This window comes from Macaca fascicularis, chromosome 16 (assembly GCF_037993035.2).
Source record: "Macaca fascicularis isolate 582-1 chromosome 16, T2T-MFA8v1.1".
NCBI lineage: Eukaryota > Metazoa > Chordata > Mammalia > Primates > Cercopithecidae > Macaca > Macaca fascicularis.
The window spans coordinates 65,932,892-65,954,744 of record NC_088390.1 but is presented as its reverse complement, the minus strand read 5'-3'; the positions used below and the strand labels follow the sequence as shown (position 1 = coordinate 65,954,744).

At 44.3% G+C, this 21,853-nt stretch overlaps 1 protein-coding gene across 8 annotated transcripts in view; it reads left to right on the top strand.

Moving 5' to 3' along the window:
- The first annotated feature begins 1 nt into the window (after position 1).
- Positions 2-21,853, top strand: part of EFTUD2 (elongation factor Tu GTP binding domain containing 2) — a 43,099-nt gene continuing 21,247 nt past the window's right edge. For 2 of the 8 annotated variants that reach the window (XM_065531686.2, XM_074019894.1), the window contains exons 1-12: positions 2-78; positions 406-474; positions 2,506-2,623; positions 4,610-4,718; positions 9,281-9,446; positions 11,012-11,090; positions 12,601-12,676; positions 13,150-13,215; positions 14,565-14,600; positions 15,641-15,731; positions 16,627-16,709; positions 20,161-20,327. In XM_065531686.2, the coding sequence (XP_065387758.1) occupies positions 4,614-4,718; positions 9,281-9,446; positions 11,012-11,090; positions 12,601-12,676; positions 13,150-13,215; positions 14,565-14,600; positions 15,641-15,731; positions 16,627-16,709; positions 20,161-20,327 (869 nt within the window). In that variant the 5' untranslated portion in view covers positions 2-78; positions 406-474; positions 2,506-2,623; positions 4,610-4,613. Of the gene's footprint in view, positions 79-405; positions 475-2,501; positions 2,624-4,609; positions 4,719-9,280; positions 9,447-11,011; positions 11,091-12,600; positions 12,677-13,149; positions 13,216-14,564; positions 14,601-15,640; positions 15,732-16,626; positions 16,710-20,160; positions 20,328-21,853 lie in introns of all 8 variants that reach the window. The other 6 variants (XM_005584446.4, XM_074019893.1, XM_065531684.2 and 3 more) reach the window with 5 other exon arrangements.

Sequence of the window (21,853 nt, the reverse complement as noted above, 5' to 3'; positions counted from 1 at the left end):
CGCAGACGTTTCTTTGGCGTGGGGCGGAAGCGCGTTCTCCGGCGGCGGCCTCAGAACTCTTAGCTGAGCAGGCGGGAGGTAAGTTGAAGCGGGTTAGCGGCAAGGAATGCTTGCTCCAGGTGGGATAGGAAATTAAAGAGCGTCAGATCTGGAAGAGGCCTTATATGCTATCTGCCCCTTTTGCTTTACGGATGGGTAAATTGAGGCCTGGAGCGGAAAAAATAATGGAAGGTCCTCTCCTCCGCGTGCCTCCCCAAAGCTTTCGAAGCGCGCACGCACGCACACACCTCGATTTCGGGGCTGCCTCTATAGCCTCAGTCCGTAAAATCGTATCCCTAGAAAGGAGTGTTGCTCTAACTGTCCAGTCCCGTCGCTCATTCCCTTTTCCATCTGTGCCGCCTTCAGCCGTTCTCTGCCAAGTTCCCTCCGACGTTCCCTTTGAGCGCCTGCATTGTAGCGGGAAGCAGCAGTGAGGTTTGTAACCATGAGTCGCTAGTTTTGTGTAACTGTGGGCAAATCAGCTATATTCTCTGTACCATGTTAGAGTCACTCATTAGTTCGATAAATACGTATTGAGGGCTTAGTCTACGCTAGGCACTGTTCTAAGTAAACAAAACAAGCCCTTGCTTAAACTGTAGTTGGGGAAATGAACGGTAAACAACTAGATAGAAGTCAGCTAGTGATAAATGTATAACATTTGTGAATAACAATAAAACAGTGAAAGTGGGAAGTTGGAGAGTATGTATGGGGGACTTTTTAGAGTGACAGAGAAGGTGACATTTTAGTGGAGACTTGATTGAAATAAAGGGACAAGGTGAAAATATCAAAGGGAAGAGCGTTTTGGACAAAGAGAATGGCAAGTGCAGTGGCCCTGAGGCAGAACTGAACTTGGCTTGTTCCATGAACAGCTTTATATAAAATTTTTTTCAATCGGCCGGGCGCGGTGGCTCACGCCTGTAATCCTAGCACTTTGGGAGGCAGACTCGGGCGGATCACCCGAGGTCAGGAGTTCGAGACCAGCCTGGCCAAAATGGTGAAACCCCCCCCTCTACTAAAAATACAAAAAAATTAGCCGGGCGTAATGGTGCACGCCTGTAGTCCCAGCTACTCGGGAGTCTGAGGCAGGAGAATCTCTTGAACCCAGGAGGCGGAGGTTGCAGTGAACCAAGATCGTCCCGTTGTACTCCAGCCTGGGCAACAAGAGCAAAACTCTGTCTCAAAAAATATATATAAAATAAATAGATAAATAATTTCTTCAAGCACTTGACTGGGGTCTTGGGAGAATGAGATAAGCATAAATGCGATAATAGCTTTTTGGAAGTAAAAAGAATCTGTATGCATGTGAAAGTTTCCATAATAATTTACATTTAGTTATTGGTCCTTGGAGCTCCGATTCTCTCTCTACATTCAGCACCCAGCAGATGGCATTGAGGGAGGTGGAGGTATCAGTCTAATCCAAGAAATATCAGCATCTTAAAATTAAACATCCCATTCAGTTAACATTTATCCAGTTTCTACTTATGCAAGGTGCTGTCTTGGCTGTTGACTGTGTTAGCATTGGTACTTTTTTCTCAACTATTTAAAAATGTAAAATGCAGCTGGGTGCGGTGGCTCACAGCTGTAATCTCAGCACTTTGGGAGGCCGAGGCGGGCGAATCACCTGAGGTCAGGAATTCGAAACTAGCCTGGCCAATGTGGTGAAACCCCATCTCTACTAAAAATACAAAAATTAGCCAACTGAGGTGGTGGGTGCCTGTAATCCCAGCTACTTGGGAGGTTGAGGCAGGAGAACCGCTTGAACCTGTGAGGTGGAGGTTGCAGTGAGTCAAGATGGTGCCACTGCACTCCAGCCTGGGCAACAGAATGGGACTCTGTCTCAAAAAAATAAAAAAGTAAAATGCATTCTTAGCTGGAGGACCATGCAAAAACAGGTGGAGGGGCCAGATTTGGCCACAGGTCAGAGTTTGTGAATTCTTGCCCTAAAGTATTAGGAGCTGAAGAGGCATTGTGTCAGCAGCTTACTGTCAAATATTTGGGGAAAAGAAAGTTATTTGTACTGTTCTTGCCACTTTTTGGTATTATTTTAAAATTAAATTTAGTATCATAAAAGAAGTGAAGGGAAGAAGCAGATGCATGGAACACAGGGTTCTCATGATCAAGGATGGCAAAAAATAATGCTAGCTGTTTATTGAGCCTGGGACTCTGGTAAATTCTTTACACAGGGTGTTTTTTGTAATCCTCATAAACATTTATTCAGTGAGGATTATTCATTCCATTTTCCAGTTGAGGAATAAAAGTCAGGTTTGGAGAGATGAAGCAACTTACCTGAAGTTACATAGTTGTTAGTGGCAAAGTTAGAATTTGAATCTAAGTCTTCCAACTCCAGAGCCCTGATGCTCTAGTCTGTTATTTATTGCTTATAAACTATAGTTGGTGATGGTAATTAGTACAGTTAACTACTATTTGTTTGTTTGTTTATTTATTTATTTATTTATTTTGAGACAGAGTTTTGCTCCGTCGCCCAGGCTAAAGCGCAGTGGTGCAATCTCAGCTCACTGCAACCTCTGCCTCCTGGATTCAGGTGATTCTCCTGCCTCAGCCTCCTGAGTAGCTGGGACTACAGGTGCGTGCCACCACACCTGGCTAATTTTTTGTATTTTTAGTAGAGATGGGGTTTCACTGTGTTAGCCAGGATGGTGTCGATCTCCTGACCTCGTGATCTGCCCACCTTGCCCTCCCAAAGTGCTGGAATTACAGGTGTGAGCCACTGCACCCAGCCAGTTAACTACTATTTAAGACAAAATTAAACACTGATAAAGGTGCAAAAAGCTCTAGTAGGATAGGGGAATGAGAAATTGAGGAGCTAGGAAAGCTTGAAGGAGGTGGTGGCATTTGAACTGTTTCTTTGAATAGAATTTCAATAATTGAAGTGGAAAAAACCCACAAAACACTACTTACTTACAAAGGGAAAATGAGTAACTTTACAATAGAGAGGCCTGGCAAACATCACCTTAATGAAGTGATCAAAGTTAACGTTACCACCAATGAGGCAAATTGAAATCATGTATCACCTGATAGGAAATGCTTTGAGAACCACAGTTCTCACATGTTCTCACAGCATCACTTCTATGATATTCCTGCCTAAAACACATAACCTGAATATTATCATAAGGTAACATCAGACAACCTCAAATCAAGGGACATCCTTAAGGATGTCACGACAGTCCTTGGAAGGAAAGACTGAAGATTGTAAATCCAAAGAGACCAAAGACATGACAACCAAATGCAAACATGATCCTGGATTGGATCCTTGGGCGTGTAAGATATCATTGGAACAATCTGTGAAACGTATTGGAACAATCTGTGAAACCTGAATGGGATCTGTAAATTAGGTGGTAGTAATGTGTGAATATTAATTTTCTGATTTTGATGGTTGTGTTGTGGTTATGTAGAAGAATGTTCCTGTTTGTAGGAATCACACAAGGTGAGGGAGAGGTTGGCAAACTTTTTCTGTTAAGGACTGGATAGTATTTTAGGCTTTGTGAGCCATATGGTTTCAGTCCCAACTACTCAACTCTGCTATTACAGTGTAAAGGCAACTGTAGATGATGTAAATGAATATGCATGGCTGTTTTCCAGTGAACCTTTTTTTTTTTTTTTTTTTTTTTGAGATGGAGTCTCGTTTTGTCTCCCAGGCTGGAGTGCAGTGGTGCCACCTCAGCTCACTGCAACGTCCACCCCCTGGGTTCAAGGGATTCTCCTACATCAGCCTCCTGAGTAGCTGGGATTACAGGCATATGCCACCATACCTAGCTAATTTTTGTATTTTTAGTAGAGACAGGGTTTTGCCATGTTGACCAGGCTGGTCTCGAACTCCTGACCTCAGGTGATCTGCCCGCCTTGGCCTCCCAAAGTGCTGGGATTACAGGTGTGAGCCACTGCGCCAGGCCTCCCAATGAAATTTTTTAAGTAGACACAGACATTTGAATTCCTTATAATTAATTTTCATGTATTGTGAAATATTTTTCTTTTGACAATTTAAAAATGTTGAAAAGCATTCTTAGCTAGAGGGCCATGCAGAAACAGCTGGAGAGGCCAGATTTGGCCACAGGCCAGAGTTTGCACACCCTTACACTAAAGTATTAGGAGGTGATGAGCCACTGTGTCAACAGCTCACTTTCAAATAATTTAGGAAAAAGTAAGTTGTTTGTACTATTCTTGCCACTTTTTGACATTGAGTTATTTTAAAATTAAATTTGGTATTAAAGAAGTGGAGGAAGGGGACCTCCTCTTTTGGCTTTGGAGCACCCCGCCCCATCTCTGTAGTGGGGAGCTTCTTCCTTCTGTCTTCTTTCCTTCTTGCCTATTAAACTCTGCTTGAAACAAACAAAAAAAAAAAAGTGGAGGGAAGACTACATAAATAGAGACAAGTAGGGCAGAGACTTGGGTAAAGTACTGGTCTTTGGGAGGAGCCTTCAGTAGATTGATGTCACTGGGAGGAGGCATGTTCTGAAAGGGGTATGGCCAACTATAAGACTAGGTAGGTGGGGCCACCACATGGAGGCCATGATTACTTTGCCAGAATCTAACTCCTTTCCTTGAATTTTAGCATCATGGACACCGACTTATATGATGAGTTTGGGAATTATATTGGACCAGAGCTTGATTCTGATGAAGATGACGATGAATTGGGTAGAGAGACCAAAGATCTTGATGAGGTAAAGCAAATATATTGCTCTTTTCATCTCGCTCTTACTTATTTTTATTTAAGACAAGGTCTCACTCTGTTGCCAGGCTTGAGTGCAGTGGCGCAATCTCAGCTCACTGCAACCTCCACCTCCTGGGCTTAAGTGATTCTCCCATCTTGGCCTCCCAAATAACTGGGACTACAGGCATGCATCACCATGCCCAGCTAATTTTTTTTATTTTTCATAGAGACAAAATGTTGCCCAGGCTGGTCTCGAACTCCTGAGCTCAAGAATCCACCCGCCTTGGCCTCCCAAAGTGCTGGGATTACAGGCATGAGCCACCATGCCCAGCCCCCTCTTTTCTTTTCTCTCTCTCTTTTTTTTTTTTTGAGACAGCCTCACCCTGTTGCCCAGGCAGGAGCACAGTGGCACCATCTTGGCTCACTGCAGCCTCTGCCTCCCAGATCCAAGCGATTCTCATGCCTCCGCCTCCTAAGTAGCTGGGATTACAGGTGTGTGCCACCATGCCTGGCTAATGTTTTTTGTATTTTTAGTAGAGACGGGGTTTCACTATGTTGTCCAGGCTGGTCTTGAACTCCTGACTTCAAGCAATCCACATGCCTTGGCCTCCCAAAGTGTTGGGATTACAGGTGTGAGCCACCGCGCCTGGACAGATTTATTTTTTTTTAATTATATTGAGGTATATAACAGAGATGCATAGATTTTGGTAATGGAGACAGAAAAGAAAGATGTCCATTCTAAGACTGGGCTCATTGGCTCATGTCTGTAATCCCAGCACTTTGGGAGGCTGAGGTGGGCGGATGACCTGAGGTCAAGAGTTTGAGACCAGTCTGGCCAACATGATGAAACCCAATCTCTATTAAAAATACAAAAATTGGCCGGGTGCGGTGGCTCAAGCCTGTAATCCCAGCACTTTGGGAGGCCGAGACGGGTGGATCACGAGGTCAAGAGATCGAGACCATCCTGGCTAACACGGTGAAACCCCGTCTCTACTAAAAAATACAAAAAACCAGCCGAGCGAGGTGGCGGGCGCCTGTAGTCCCAGCTACTCGGGAGGCTGAGGCAGGAGAATGGCGTGAACCCAGGAGGCGGAGCTTGCAGTGAGCTGAGATCCGGCCACTGCAGTCCAGCCTGGGAGACAGAGCGAGACTCCGTCTCAAAAAAAAAAAAAAAAAAAAAAACACACAAAAATTAGCTGGGCATGGTGGCATACACCTGTAGCCCCAGCTACTCCGGAGCCTAAGGCAGGAGAATCTCTTGAACCCAGGAGGTAGAGATTGCAGTGAAACTCCATCTCAAAAAAATTAAAAAAATTAAAAATTTTAAAAAACAATGATAAAAGAATACTGGTTTATACTGGTTTAGTTTTATTTTAGACTTGTTGAGCTACTGTAGACTCGGTAGAGGTAATTACAGGCAGTCAGAAATGATTATATAAAATCCTGCAGTTAGATTCATAATATATTCAGCAGTATGGGGCAGTAGAAAACTGGCTTGATAGCTATTTTGGAGCCACCACCAGTAAGATATATGTGGCTGCCAAAAGAGCTAATGTAATCTTAGGCCACTTTAGTAGAAGTAGAGTGTAAGATGGTAGGAGGTAGCCAGTCTTACCACTGGAGGGTTTTGTGTTCTTAAGGAAGAGGTTGGCATGCTGTAATTTGTGTGAAGGAAAACAAGCACCCAGCAGTCCCTCTACCCACCTGCCTACACCTGTACTCATATACGATGCCTTCCCTTCCATTCTTATGAATTATTTGTTCATGCTTCTGTCTACTAGAAACTAATCCCATCCCTTCTCACCTCTCAAGACCTTTGGCAGTTCTGCCCTCTCTCTCCTGTGCCATCAGTTTTCCCTGTCTACCAGTTCATCCCCATCAGCATACACAGAAAAAATGTCATTTCATCCTAAAACTCTCTCTTGACCCCATATCCCTCTTCATTTACCTCCAGATTTTCCCTGCTTTGCAGTGCAGCACATCTCAAATGAGTTGTTCATAGTTGCTGTCTCCAGATCCTCTCCTCCCATTTTCCTTCAAACCCACTTCCATCCTTTTGCCTCTCCCATTCCACAGACTGCTCTTGTCAAGGTCACTAGTGATCTCTGCCTTGCTAAATCCCAAGGTCAGTTCCCAGCCCTCATCCTACGTGACCTGCCTGCATCATCTGACCCAGCTGATCATTCCCTCTTTAAAATACTCTCTTCCTCTGACTTTCAGAGAACTCCTGGTTTTCCTCCTCACTGACATCCCTTCTCAGCCTTTGCTGCTGCTTCCTCATCATCTCCCTGACCTCCAAATGTCAGCAGGCCCAGAGCTCCATTTCTCAGACCTCTTCTCTGTCTACACTCACTCCTCTGGGGATCTCATCCATTCTATCAAATAACTTGTATTCACGACGACTCAGATTTGTGTCTCCAATCTGGACTTTCCTCTTGAATGTCACGTTTGTATGTCCACCTTCCTACATGGCGTCTCTACTTAATATCTGACAGGGAATCTCAAACCTGGCGTTATCTCACACATTAAGTACTGAGCTTTCCCTGCCCTGCTCCCCTAACCTGCTCTTACAGTCTTTCTTCCTCATCTCAATAAAGGCAAGGCTGTTTTCCAGTGCTCAGATCAAAAACCTTGCTGCTTCTCTTTTTTCTCATACCTCCTTTCAGTTCAGTAGAAAACAGTTTTGACTCTACCTTTGTGATGTATCCAGAATTCAGCCTCTCCTCACCACCTTCCCAGTTCCTACTCTCTCTAGTCCAAGCCACCATCACTGTTCTTTCTTTCCTGAATTACTGCAGTAGCTCCCTACCTAATCTCCTTGTTTTTGGTGTATTCTCAGCATAGGGGCTGGAGTGGTTCTTTTAAAACAGAAATCTGATCATACCACTTCTCTGCTCCAAACTCCTGGTGCAGAGTTTCTTCATCTCAGCACTGTTGACATTGGGGCCAGATACTTCTTTCTGTGAGGATTCTGTGTGTTGTAGAATGTTTAGCAGCATCCATGGCCTCTACCCACTGGATACTAATGGCACCTGCCCTGCTACTTTTGCTCTAGAGTAAAAGTAAAGTCCAATTTCTTAGAGTGGTCTCGAAGATCATGTGTATTTGCCTCCCGTGCGATCACAGCTTCCTGTTCCCCAATCCTTCGCTCCGTTTTCGCCATATTGGCTTTCTTGCTAAACCTCAAAGTTGCCACATGCTCTTGGCTTTGGGCCTTTGCATTCTGTTTCATCAGCCGACTAGAATCCTCTTCCCCAGATACCTGTAGAAGTTATTCTCTCTCTGCAGATTTTTTGCTCCAGTAGTACCTCTTTTTCCTTCATTGCCTTAGTTCTAACACCTGGAACAGAGCTTAGCACATATTACATGCTCAGTAAGTGTTTTAGGACATGAAGGGTGATCTGGTAGCCACCTTAGATTATTTGGAAAACTTTTTAGCAGAAGCGAGAATGACTTCGTTAATGCTGCATATGACTATGGATTAATTTGTAAGGAGGTAGAATTGAAGTTATTTAATTGTAAAGTGTACAATTTAATGGCTTTTAGGGGTATTCATAGAGTCATGCAACTGTCATCACAATCAATTTTAGAACATTTTCATTATCTCAGAAAAAACTCTGTACCCCTTAACCATTGCCCTCCCACCCACACCTACCGTGCCAGCCCTGGGCAATCTGCTTTCTGTCTATATAGATTTGCTTATTCTGAATATTTTCATATAAATGGAATCATATAATATGCAGGTTTTTCAGTCTGGCCTCTTTACTCACATCATGTTTTCAAGGCTCATCTATGTTGTAGCATGTGTATACCTATAGCAAGTACAGGTATTTTGTTTGTTTTTGTTGCCGAATTTTTTGTATGGATGGACCACATTTCATTTATCCAGTCATCAGTTCATCGACATTTGGTTGTTCTCACTTTTTGGCTGTTATAAATAATGCCACTATGAACACTGATTTCTAAGTTTTTGTGTGGCCATAAGTTTTCATTTGTCTTGGGTATATACTTAGGAGTGGACTTGCTGGGTCATACGTAACTGTGTTGAACATTTTGAGGAACTGCCAAACTATTTTCCAAAGCAGCTGCACCTGTTTCCCATCAGCAGTGTGTGAGGTTTCAGTTTCTCCACATCCTTGCCGGCCCCTGTTATTATCTATCACAAAGTTATTTTCCAAAAACAATTCTGTGGATATAAGTGAAAATGTTAAAGGTATGGGCTTATCCCCAGTTTTTACCTCTGTCTTCTGGTTTCTGCCCTTGGAGAAAGTTGCTTTTTTCCCCCTAAAGGGCGGTGCTGTGATTTGTTTTCTCCAGTCTCAACTCAGTTGTGACCAGTGGCCCACATTCAGGAAGGGGCAAGTTTGAACCAGGAGCACTGTCCATGGCCTCGGCTTAGAGTCTTCTCTTTATGAACGGTCTCAAAGGAGTGGAACCTGCCCCGCTGGCATAGAACTCAGAATAAGAAGCTGGCCAGCATGTACAGTCAGTGCTGTCACTCATGGAGGTGGTCAGACATCAAACAGGAAAGGCGTGTGCCTCTTCAATTCTCCTTCTCCCTCTTGCTTTCAGATGGATGATGATGACGATGACGATGACATAGGAGATCATGACGATGACCACCCCGGGATGGAGGTGGTGCTGCATGAGGACAAGAAGTACTACCCGACAGCCGAGGAGGTGTACGGCCCTGAGGTGGAGACCATAGTTCAAGAGGAAGACACTCAGCCTCTCACAGGTACGTCAGGAGGGGCTGGGCTGTGAGGAGGTGGAATTGAAACCTGGAAACTTCATTTCATAGCTGTCAGCAAACCTTAAAAGTTCAGTAAATGAATTGATCAGTTTTTCTTTACTACCTTCAGGTACTGTTTCTGGTTTAAGATTCAGTTAATCCTCTTTTAATATTCAGTAAAGCTCTTAACTAGTTTCTAGGTAAATAAGAGTTATTTCTTATTTATATGCTATCAGTTTAGGTGCATGAAGACTCATTAAGTTTATTTACCCTGTGGCCTGATATGTTTTTCCATCCAAATAACTCCAGCCCTTTTAACCAGTTCTCATAATGTGCATTGTCCATTTATTTTCCTTTTTTTGAGACGAAGTCTTGCTCTGTCGCCCATGCTGGATTGCAGTGGCACAGTCTTGGCTCACTGCAACCTCCCCCTCCCTAGTTCAAGCAATTCTCCTGCCTCACCTTCCCTGGTAGCTGGGATTATAGGCGTCTGCCACCACGCCTGGCTAATTTTTGGGTTTTTTTGTTTGTTTGTTTGTTTTTGTTTTTTGAGACCGAGTCTCGCTCTGTCGCCCAGGCTGGAGTGCAGTGGCTGGATCTCAGCTCGCTGCAAGCTCCGACTCCCGGGTTTACGCCATTCTCCTGCCTCAGCCTCCTGAGTAGCTGGGACTACAGGCGCCTGCCCCCTCATCCGGCTAGTTTTTTGTATTTTTTAGTAGAGACGGGGTTTCACCGTATTAGCCAGGATGGTCTCGATCTCCTGACCTCGTGATCCACCCGTCTCGACCTCCCAAAGTGCTGGGATTACAGGCTTGAGCCACCGCGCCCGGCCTAATTTTTGTATTTTTAGTAGAAACGGGGTACCACCATGTTGGCCAGGCTTGTCTTGAACTCCTGACCTCAAGTGATCTGCCTGCCCTGTCCTCCCAAAGAGCTGGGATTACAGGCGTGAGCCACTGCATCTTAATAGTTTTCATAGGCTGGAAGTGGTGGCTCATGCCTGTAATCCCAGCACTTTTGGAGGCCAGAGCGGGAGGATCGCTTGAGCCCAGCAGTTTGAGACCAACCTGGGCAACATGGTGAAATCCCATCTCTACAAAAAAGTACAGAAATTAGCCGAGCACAATGGTGGATGCCTCCCAGCATCTCGGGAGACTGAGGCAGGAGGATCACTTGATTGTGCCATGTGTACGCTTCAGCCTGGGTAACAGGGTGAAACCCTGTCTCCCCCAAAAAAAAGTTTTAATTGATCTTTTGGAAAGTAATTGCATCTTATAAATGCGAGGAAAGATCTTGAACTGACATTGACCTCAACCTACATCCATTCCCTCTCCCTCCCTCCCACTCTTGCTCAAAATGCTGCCCCGACTCCTCTTTCCACAATTCAAGGTCCTTCACTGTCTCATGCCAAATAGCATTTCCAAAACTTTCTCAACATGAGTGAACCTTGAGAGTAAAATAAATTGATGTCATACATCATACATTCTGAAAGGTCAGTCTAATGGAATAGTGCTCCGTATTTTTATGTTTTATGCCCACCTACACATCACTACCTTTTTTTTTTCTTCTAGAACCCATTATTAAGCCAGTGAAAACCAAGAAATTCACTCTGATGGAGCAGACATTACCTGTTACAGTGTATGAGATGGAGTAAGTTACAAGGTTTCTCAGCTTCTCTGCAGGAATGCCCTGGGTTCATGTTTTTGTGGAGATAGGAGGTGGTTTGTGGCTGAAATAGCCCGTAAATTGTGGCCGTACATAGCTCTCAAATTCTCCTTCAGCTTGTGTGGCTGCTGGGATATTTGGGCTCAATCTTAACTTTTCTCTTGGTGTTCATCCAGATGTTAGCTGTTTGCTCTTCTTCCAGGTCTTTAGTTTGATGTTGAAAGCCAGCCTTTAAGACAGATCTGGGTATTACAGTTATCACTGTTGGGTCCACCAGAGCCTGTTTGGACTTAGTAAGACTGCTGAGTATTTTAGGAACATATTAGCTCTTTATTTTGTTTTTGTTGCTGTTGTTTTGAGATAAGGTCTCGTTTTGTTGCTCAGGCTGGAGTGCAGTGGCACAATCACAGCTCATTGCAGCCTTGACCTCCCAGGCTCAATAGATGTGTCTGCCTCAGTCTCCTGAGTAGCTGGGACTACAGGAACACACCACCACGCCTGGCTGATTTTTGTACGGTTTCACTATGTTGCCCAAGTTGGTCTCAAACTCCTGGGCTCAAATTATTCTCCTGCCTTAGTTTCCCAAAGTGCTGAGATTACAGGCGTGAGCCACCATACCTGGCCCTCAACTCTTTATTTTGAAAAGGAGAGCAAAAGCAGGTAGATATGTGTGTAGGATCATTTAGGTGCTCTCTCTCTCTCTCTTTTTTTTTTTTTTTCTTTTTCCGATGCGGAGTCTCACTTTGTTGCCCAGGCCAGGGTGCAGTGGCATGGTCTCAGCTCTCTACAACTTCCACCTTCCAGGTTCAAGTGATTCTCCTGCCTCAGCCTCCTGAGTAGATGGGATTACAGGCACATGCCACCATGTTCAGCTGATTTTTGTATTGTTAGTAGAGATGGGGTTTCACCATGTTGGAAGTCCTGGCTGAGTGCGGTGGCTCATGCTTGTAATCGCAGCACTTTGGGAGGTCGAGGTAGGTGGATCACCGGGGGTCAGGAGTTTGAGACCAGCCTGACCAACATGGTGAAACCTTGTCTCTGCTGAAAATGCAAAAATTAGCTGGTCGTGGTGGCCTCGGCCTCCCAAAGTGTTGGGATTACCGGCGTGAGCCACTGCTTCTGGCCTAAGTTTTTCGTATTTTTAGTGGAGATGGGGTTTCACCATGTTGGCCAGGCTGGTCTTGAACTCCTGACCTCAGGTGATCCACCCACCTCAGCCTCCCAAAGTGCTGGGATCACAGGCGTGAGCCACCATGGCTAGCCTCTTTTTTAGTCTTGCTATTTTACTATTAAATCCCTGTGATAGTCCATTCACAGATCGTGTTACCTCTTGGATAAGTTTCTTGCTACGTAAGTATAGACATTCGCATCTGCCTGAGGGCTCTCCAGTTGGTCTGAAAGTTGTTCCTGGCCCAAAATACCTGAACCTTAAACTCCACTCCTCATTTGGAAACTTTTCCCAATGTCTGTTTTCTCTTTTCCTTTGTCCTTTCAGTTTCTTGGCAGATCTGATGGATAACTCAGAGCTCATCAGAAATGTGACCCTTTGTGGACATCTCCACCATGGCAAGGTAAGAGAGAACTTTCAGCTACTTGGAACAGGATTTCTCTTTTGTGCCTGCTCATGTTTTAGCCCTTAGAGTCACAGCGGTTGAGGTTTGAGGTCACAAGGCTCAACCTACTGACTCGGGGTACTGCATGCCTGTTACGAAGCCATACTGTGAAATTCTGGCTTTTCCCAAGCAGCAGGTGGAGCCTGTTCCTGAGCCTTGTGTCTACATCTGGACAGAAGATGGGAAATTGAGCCTTACTCTGATTTTTATAAGTTTTCATTTCCTGAGGGATGCCTGTCTAAGAAAGATTTCATCTTTTATTTGAAAATAATCCTGTGGCTTCAGTGTTAATTCTTTGCTGTCCCATAACCCTCCTTGCTCTCCTTTTTCTCTCCTTATCCCTAAATTATGTGGTGTATTGGGAGCTGGGGGAAGGGCACAGTAAATTTTCCTCTGTGGTTGGCAGGTTTTAACTGTTTCTTCCCTTTCAGACATGTTTTGTAGATTGTTTAATTGAGCAGACTCACCCGGAAATCAGAAAGCGCTATGACCAAGATGTAAGTAGAACTTCTGTTGAGGGTTTAGGATGAACCATTCGGAACAGATAGAAATGTCTCTCTCCTCCTTCCTGCACCCTTCCTGTTCTCTATAAATAATGACGCCTCCAAAGTGCAGCTTTATAATTGTGATCTCTATTAATAGGCTGTAAGAAAATAATTTCAACTTTCTCAGGAGCATAGAGAATATTGAGCTGCAGTATTTTTGGATGATCCGTTTTGCACTTGGGATCCCTCCTCTGTTATGATATGTCCTGACTTTTATAGTCTCTTCTTTGCTATCATAGTATTAATAGCCCGCTCTATAAATATGATACAATTGTACCTGGTTTTCATGGTAAATTTAAATGCCTGTGAATGAGGCCAACTGTGGCTGCAAGTCTCAGTGCAATAAATGTTCAATCCCTGCCAGATTGATTGTTTTAACACTCTAGCATGAAGGCTGACATGTGTCTCCCTTTACCATGCTAAGAATTCTGTGCATTTGATATAAATTAGCTCTCAGCTATACCTGGTCTTTAGTGACCTCCCCCAACTCAAAAAGAGCGGTGGCTCATGCCTGTAATCCCAGCACTTTGGGAGGCCAGGACAGGAGGATCACTTGAGGTCAGGAGTTTGAGACGAGCCTGGCCAACATGGCGAAACCCCATCTCTACTAAAAATGCAAAATGTAGCTGGGTGGGCACAGTGATGTGCACCTGTAGTCCTGAGGCAGGAGAATCGCTTGAACCTGGGAGGCAGAGGTTGCAGTCACCCAAGATTACGCCACTACACTGTAGCCTGGGCGAGTGAGACTCTGTCTCAAAAAAAGACAAAACCACAACCAAAAAGAAAAACCCGGCCGGGCGTGGTGGCTCACTCCTGTAATCCCAGCACTTTGGGTGGCCGAGCTGGGTGGATCACATGAGGTCAGGAGTTCAAGACCAGCCTGACCAACACGGTGAAACCCTGTGTCTACTGAAAATACAAAATTAGCTGAGCGTGGTGGCGCACGTCTGCAATCCCAGCTACTTGGGAGGCTGAGGCAGGAGAATCTCTTGAACCCGGGAGGCAAAGGAGGTTTCAGTGAGCCAAGATTGCGCCATTGTACTCCAGCCTGGGCAACAAGAGTGAAACTCTGTCTCCAAAAAAATAAAAATAAAAAAATCCCTCCACGCACCCAGGAGCATTTCCAGCTGGGAGGGCACTGGTCTCATTGTCTGGAATTGCTGTGGGGACACCCTGCTCTCTGTCTCTCTTTAATCTCAAAGAAACCCTTGAGCTGGGAGGTGGTGAGGGAAAGTGATTGATGGTTCGTTTGTGGGAGAGGAGTCTGAACTCAGGTGGTAACAACAGTTAATTTTTTTCAGCTGTGCTATACTGACATCCTCTTCACAGAGCAAGAGGTAAGCATGCCTTGTGGAATCCGATTGTTGCCTACACCAGACCCCCCAGTAATAGTTTTGTAGGGAATGTAGAGGAGCCTTTATGATAGCATTTTAGTTCGTACTCTACTTCTTTCTCCTCACTTCTCACATCCCATCTCCTTCTTCCTCCAGTTACTCCAGGGTTATAACTTTAAAAAGAACTGGGTAGGCAAGCTGTAGGTTGGGAGGGGGACCCTCCTGTTCTTGACTAGATTAAATTTGGCCTAATATAGGGCAAATACTAAGAGGTGATGTCTGCATTTGTGCTTTAAGTTACGCAGAAGCTCAACGTGATTTTTTTTTTAATGACGTCATCCTTTAAAAATCCGCAGGATGACTCCATCCATATGGTGACCTCTTTCTAGGAGTAGCTTCTCTTTGAAAATGGGTTCCTATATCTTTGTGTTCCTCTTTTTGTCTTTCCATCCGGATCTTTCTCTCTACTCTCTGACCCCTTCTCTTTCCCCCCTCTTATTTCTGTCCCTTTTTCCTAATGGAAGTTTTAAGTATAAATAAGTATGGTTAACTAAAGGCACTTGGAATTAGTAAAGATAGATAGGCAGTTAGTGTTAGCTGTTACTGTTTTATAATGCATTTATATATTTGACTGGAATTTTAAACAAATGTTTATTCCTGTCATAGCTTTTATATTTCTTTAAAAAAAAAAAACTAAAATACCCCAGATTGTTTCTTTTTACTTTCAAGGTGCTCAGCTATTTTTGTTTCTCATGTATAAAGAGGATGAGATTCTAGGACCCTGGATTCTCTGATAGGGCTTAATACTGTTTTGTTTGCAGTAATTCATTTTCATCTTTTCATACTTGAAACAAGCCCCCCCAAAATGCTATCTAACACCCAGATATTTTATTTTCAAGGTCATGCTGGCTAGAAGCCTAGATAAAAATCACCCACCATAAGGAGAGCCATCAGTGTAATTTAGTAGCAATTGGGGAGCCCCAAAAGCAAAATGAACCCCTCTTGCATAGGAAGAGGTCTTGACCACTCTTTGTTTCTTTCAGAGAGGTGTAGGCATCAAAAGCACTCCTGTGACAGTGGTCTTGCCAGACACCAAAGGAAAATCTTATCTCTTCAATATCATGGACACTCCAGGTAGGACATCCTTTGGCTTTTGATTATTGGAACCTTGTCTTGGTTTTGCGTGTGTCCTCTCACTTTCCAGAGCAGAACAGAGCAGTGCATCTTTGTTTTTACATTCCCTCACCTTCATTGACACCATTTTCAGTTTTGACTCTCCCCTTTGTTTCTGGCTGTTAATTTAGCAAGCATCGTACTCCAGGCCTCCTATTCATGTCTTTATTCTTTTGAATATGTAAAAATGTTAGGGAATCGTATTCATTTATTCATTTCAGCCCGTCAGGCCCCATGCTATCTGCTGGGGAGCTAAAGGTGAGTCAGACCCAGTTCCTGGCCTCGAGTACTCTCAAAGGAGACTGGTGAACATACAGATGACCTTGGGAACAGGACCCCTTGGCTGACTCTTCCTCCTATTGGAAGGACCAACTGGGGCAGAGTTTTTAAAAACTGAAAGGTTTTAGGTTTTGGCTGATTTGCCTTCTTGGCACCATCTGATGCCCAGTGTCCTGATACCTCTCAGCCCCTGCCCCTATAGCACCTCGGCAGGAACTGCCTTCCTCGAACAGCACACTGTGCTCCAGGCCCTCCTTTGCCTTTTCTCCTGCCTCCAGATTGTCTTGAGTCCCACAGATCTCTGCTCACTGCTGATTAGGCTAAGCTGGTGTGTGATGTGGACTCATGCTCTCCTGGGCACTTCCCTCTTTTTAGGTAGGGAGCCTCCCGTAGAAAAGCATAATGCAAGGATATGATTCTAATGGGGGATATTTTTATCCTGCAGCGGGTTATGGCGAGGAGGGGAAGGGGGTATTTGGAGGTTCACAGGCTTTGAAGTGCCCCCTCAGTTCACCGTACCAGTTAATTGTGCTTTATCCTACACCAAGTGATGACTTACTTAGTATTTGCTTTTCAGGACATGTGAATTTCTCTGATGAGGTCACAGCTGGCTTGCGCATCTCAGATGGAGTGGTTCTTTTCATTGATGCTGCCGAGGGGGTGAGTCAGACTCAGCTCCCAGAATCTCATCCACCCTGTTATGTTTGCCCCCCGCAATACCCAGAGCACTAAGTGAGCTGGGAGCCAGAGAACCTTGAAACTCTCTGGGATTAAGGCTCAAATTTGCTCTAAAATTAAAGCAGCAAATGAAGTTCAAAATTAATTCTCACCGGGTGTGGTGGCTCGCACCTGTAATCCCAGCACTTTGGGAGGCTTAGGTGGGTGGATCACCTGAGGTCAGGAGTTCAGGACCAGCCTGGCCAACATGGCAAAATCCCGTCTCTACCAAAAAATACAAAAATTAGCCAGGTGTGGTGACCCTTGCCTGTTATCCCAGCTACTCATTAGGCTGAAGCAGGAGAATCATTTGAGCCTGGGAGTCGGAGGTTGCAGTGAGCCGAGATTGTGCCACTTCACTCCAGCCTGGGCAACAGAGTGAGACATTCTCTCAAAAAACGAAGAAAAAAATAATCATTGTGGGTGCCCTTGCTTCCTGCTCAGTGAAGCTCAAAATAAGACTCACTGCTATTCAGAAAACACAAAGATAAAATGACAAATGTAAATAAAAGGAAGGGAGGAGAGTATGTTCTTGTAAGTGGATTTTTAATATTAGTTACGTTTTTCCAAGAGATTGGAGTTAAAAGACCAGGGTGTCTTCTGTATTCCTGAATTGAGAGATGGAACACTTTGGCTATCCTCATACGTGTTGTCATTGGTGAGACAGCCAGCAGAGGGAGCCAGAATTGTCTTTTTGTGTTTTTTTTTTTAACTGACTTTTCATTTTGGAATAACAGCAAACTGAAAAGTTGCAAGAATTATTCAAAGGACCCACCCTCATTTACTTCGTAATTCTCTACACGTTCAGACACACACAGAGAGACAGGTGTGTATGTTTTCCCCTTGAACCGTTTGAAAGTAAAATATTTCAGAATGTATTTTCTAAGAATAAGGACATTCACCTACATAACCACAGTACAGTTGCCAAAATCAGAAAATTTAAAATTGATACAATCCTGTTGTACAGATCTTTTCTGCAGACCTTATTCAGTTTTGCTGATCATACCAACAATTTCCATTATAGAATATTTCCCCTAATCCATAGTGATGCATAGCATTTAGTTTTCATGATTTTCAAGTCTCTGAATTGAAGCTGTTCTTTAGTCTCTCTTGGTCTTTTATGACATTGGCACTTTTGAAAAGTACAGGGCATTTATTTTGTAGAATGTCTTTCAATTTGGGTTTGTTTAATACTTCCTCATGATTAGGCTTGGTTATTAGAATCTGGTTATTCCGCTCCTTATCAGACTTTACTAGTTTTGTCATCCATTGATGATTCTTGGCTTATTCCTACAATAGTTGCAAATAGTGAGTCTTCTAACTCTTATTCCTTCTGTTTTGTTTTGTTTTTGAGATGGAGTCTTGCTCTGTCACCCAGGCTGGAGTGAAGTGGTGTGATCTCGGTTCACTGCAACATCTGCCTTTTGGGTTCAAGCGATTCTCCTGTCTCAGCCTCCAAGTAGCTGGGATTACAGGTGCATGCCACCAAGCCCAGCTAATTATTGTATTTTTAGTACAGACAGGGTTTCACCATGTTGGCCAGACTGGTCTCGAACTCCTGACCTCAGGCGATCCGCCCACCTAGGCCTCCCAAAGTGTGGGGATTACAGGCGTGAGCCACTGCGCCCAGCCATTGCTTTTGTTATTGTTGTTGTTGTTGTTGTTTTGTTTTGTTTTTTTGAGATGGCGTCTCGCTCTTTCGCCCAGGCTGGAGTGCAGTGGCACAATCTTGGCTCACTGCAACCTTTGCCTCCCAGGTTCAGGCGATTCCCCTGCCTCAGCCTCCTGGGCAACTGGGACTACAGGTGCCTGCCATCACACTCGGCTAATTTTTGTATTTTGGGTAGAAATGGAGTTTCACCATGTCAGTCAGGCTGGTCTTGAACTCCTGACCTCAAGCAGTCCACCTGCCTTGGCCTCCCAAAGTGCTGGGATTACAGGCGTGAGCGACTGCGCCTGGCCTGTTGGTTGGAATTACGTTGTGAAGAAGTGCTTTTGCTTCTCCCCCGTTTGCTTATTATCACTATGGATGTTTGGGTTTGTATTTTATTCAGTGAATTATAATTATAATCTGTTACTGTCCTTATGCATTCCAGTGCTCTAGTGCTCTCATCCCAGATTTGGCTACTGAGAACTCCTTTAGGGTGATTCCATCATCCTTTTCACATCTCATTGTTTCTTGAGCACCTCCTTACCTTCAAGCACAAAAAGATGTTCTAGACATATCTTTCCTTGTCACAATCCTGGACTCAGCCATTTCTTCAAGGAGCTCTGGCTTTTTTTTTCCTTCAAAGAGATGGGATCTTGCTCTCTGGCCCAGACTGGAGTGCAATGGTACAATTATACCTCACAGCATTCTCAGGCTCCTGGGCTCTAGTGATTCTCCCACTTCAGCCTCCCAAATAGCTGGGACTACAGGTATGTGCCACCATGCTCAGCTTATTTTTAAAGATTTTTTTAAGAGACGGGATCTTGCTCTGTTGCCTGGGATGGTCTCGAACTTCTGGCTTCAAGCAGTCCTCCTGCCTTGGCCTCCCAAAATGCTGGGATTACAGATGTGAGTGACTGCACCTAGCCTAGCAGCTCTGGCTTATAGTGGGGACTAGTTTTTGTTTTTTTGTTTTGTTTTGTTTTTTGTTTTTTGGTTTTTTTTTGAGACGGAGTCTCACTCTGTCGCCCAGACTGGAGTGCAGTGGCGCCATCTCGGCTCACTGCAAGCTCTGCCTCATGGATGTACATCATTCTGCCTCAGCCTCCAGAGTAGCCGGGACTGCAGGCACTTGCCACCATGCCCGGCTAATTTTTTTGTATTTTTAGTTGAGACAGGGTTTCACCATGTTAGCCAGGATGGTCTCGCTCTCCTGACCTCGTGATCTGCCCACCTTGGCCTCCCAAAGTGCAGGGATTACAGGCGTGAGCCACCGTGCCTGGCCAGTGGGGACTAGTATTTAGAAACAAAGGTTTGAATGCTACTGGGGTACATTGCTTCTAGGCCCTCTCACTGAGCACAGCTGGGTTATATACACTCGTACATATCTATAACTATTTCTACACATGTATATTAAAAATCATGCATTAATCCTAGTATCCCCAGTTCCATTTCAGCACCACTGGCTCTTCCGAGCCTTCTTAGTTCCTTCTCTAGCACTGAGAAACCTGGCTCCAACATCATTGTTCGTGGGTTTATTCATTTCTCAATCCTGCAAGGTGCCCTCTTAAAGTTCCTGTGTCTATCTTCAGGCAGGAGGCTCTCTGCTTCCACCCAGTAATATTTCCCCACGTCTTTTTTTTCTCCCCAGGTTTCATGGCTCGAAATAGTGCCTTCTTGGGTTCTGCTTTGAACTTTCTCCCCTCCTTGTTCTTCTTACCACCTTCTGAGCCTTGTGTTTCTCAGGTGATGCTGAACACAGAGCGGCTGATCAAGCATGCGGTGCAGGAGAGGCTGGCGGTCACTGTGTGCATCAACAAGATTGACCGACTGATCCTGGAGCTGAAGCTGCCTCCAACTGATGCATATTACAAGCTGCGCCACATTGTGGATGAGGTCAATGGATTAATAAGGTAGAAGACCCCTGGGAGTGGATTTCCTGTCCTCAGAGACTCTGGGTTTTAACCCTGAATACCTCTGGGAACAACTCTGATTTATGTCTTGACATGTGTTGATGAGTTTGTTGGGCAAAACTAGAGGCACATTCTAGGACTCTGCAGGGGTCAACTCCATACTATTACCTCTGTGCCTTAACCACTTGTGATGCTTAACACATCTTCTGTTTAGTATTATGATCATTACTTGGACTGTATTTAATGTCTTCTTCTCTTTTTAGAGATAGGATCTCTGTTACCCAAGCTACAGTGCAGTGTCAAAATCACAGCTCACTGCAGCCTCGAACTTCTGGGCTCAAGCAATCCGCCCACCTCAGTCTTCTGAGTAGCTGGGACCACAGGCATGTGCCACCATACCTGGCTAATTTTTTTTATTTTTGTTTTTATTTTTATTTATTTATTTATTTTTTGTAGAGATGGAGTCTTGCTATGTTGCCCAAGCTGGTCTTAAACTGACTTCAAGCAATTCTTCTACCTTGGCCTTCCAAAGTGCTAGCATTACAGATGTGAGCCACTACACCCAGTTGTTACTTGCCTAATAGCAATAATGGCAAATATTATTAGGCATGTATAGTATAAGTTAACATAGTAACTTACAAGGGATGTTATAAGAAATTAAATAGATATTTGATGGAACACACTTAGCACAGTGCTTGCCATGTAGCAGCTGATGCGCTGAATAATGTTAGATGCTGTTATAGTTAACGCAGTCTAAATAAATTAAGAACTGTTTGCTGTGTTTCTGTGGATATAATCTTCTCAACAAGATGGATTTAGGGCTTGCATTAATACATATGAGTGATGGTTATGATACTTTATAATATCAAAGAGCCTTTGAAAGAGAGGTTAAATATATCTTAAAGACAGTCTTACTACAGGCTGAAGGATGTGCTAGATGACTTCCTGCAGCCCCTTAAATGGGCCTGTGAGGAGGCTGTCCTACTGAAAGAATGCCTTTCCATTTGAGGATTGGGGATGGTACCTGTGTGGCTAGAGACGCTTACCTTCAGGAGCCTTCCCAGTGTGTAGCACTACTTTTTAAACGGAATATCTTCACCCCATCTCTGCAAGGACTGACAATGACTAGAGCCCAACGTGACACCATGAGTCCAAAGGATGAAATGACAAATATCTTTTAATAAAACGACTGAACGTGATAGCTTATGCCTGTAATCCCAGCACTTTGAGAGGTCAAGGCGGGAGGATCGCTTGAGGCTAGGAGTTCAAGACCAGCCTGGGCAACATAGCTAGACTCTGTCTACAAAAAATGATTTTAAAATTAGCTTGGCATGGTGGCATGTGTTTGTAATCCTAGCTACCTGGGAGGCAGAGGCAAAAGGATCACTTGAGCCAAGGAGTTCAGGCTTATAGTGAGCTATGATTGTGCTGTTGCACTCCAGTGCGGGTGACAGAGTGAGACCCTGTCTCTTTAAAAACAAAACAAAAAAAAGGCAGGAGATGGGATAGGGCTAAATTTAACCAGA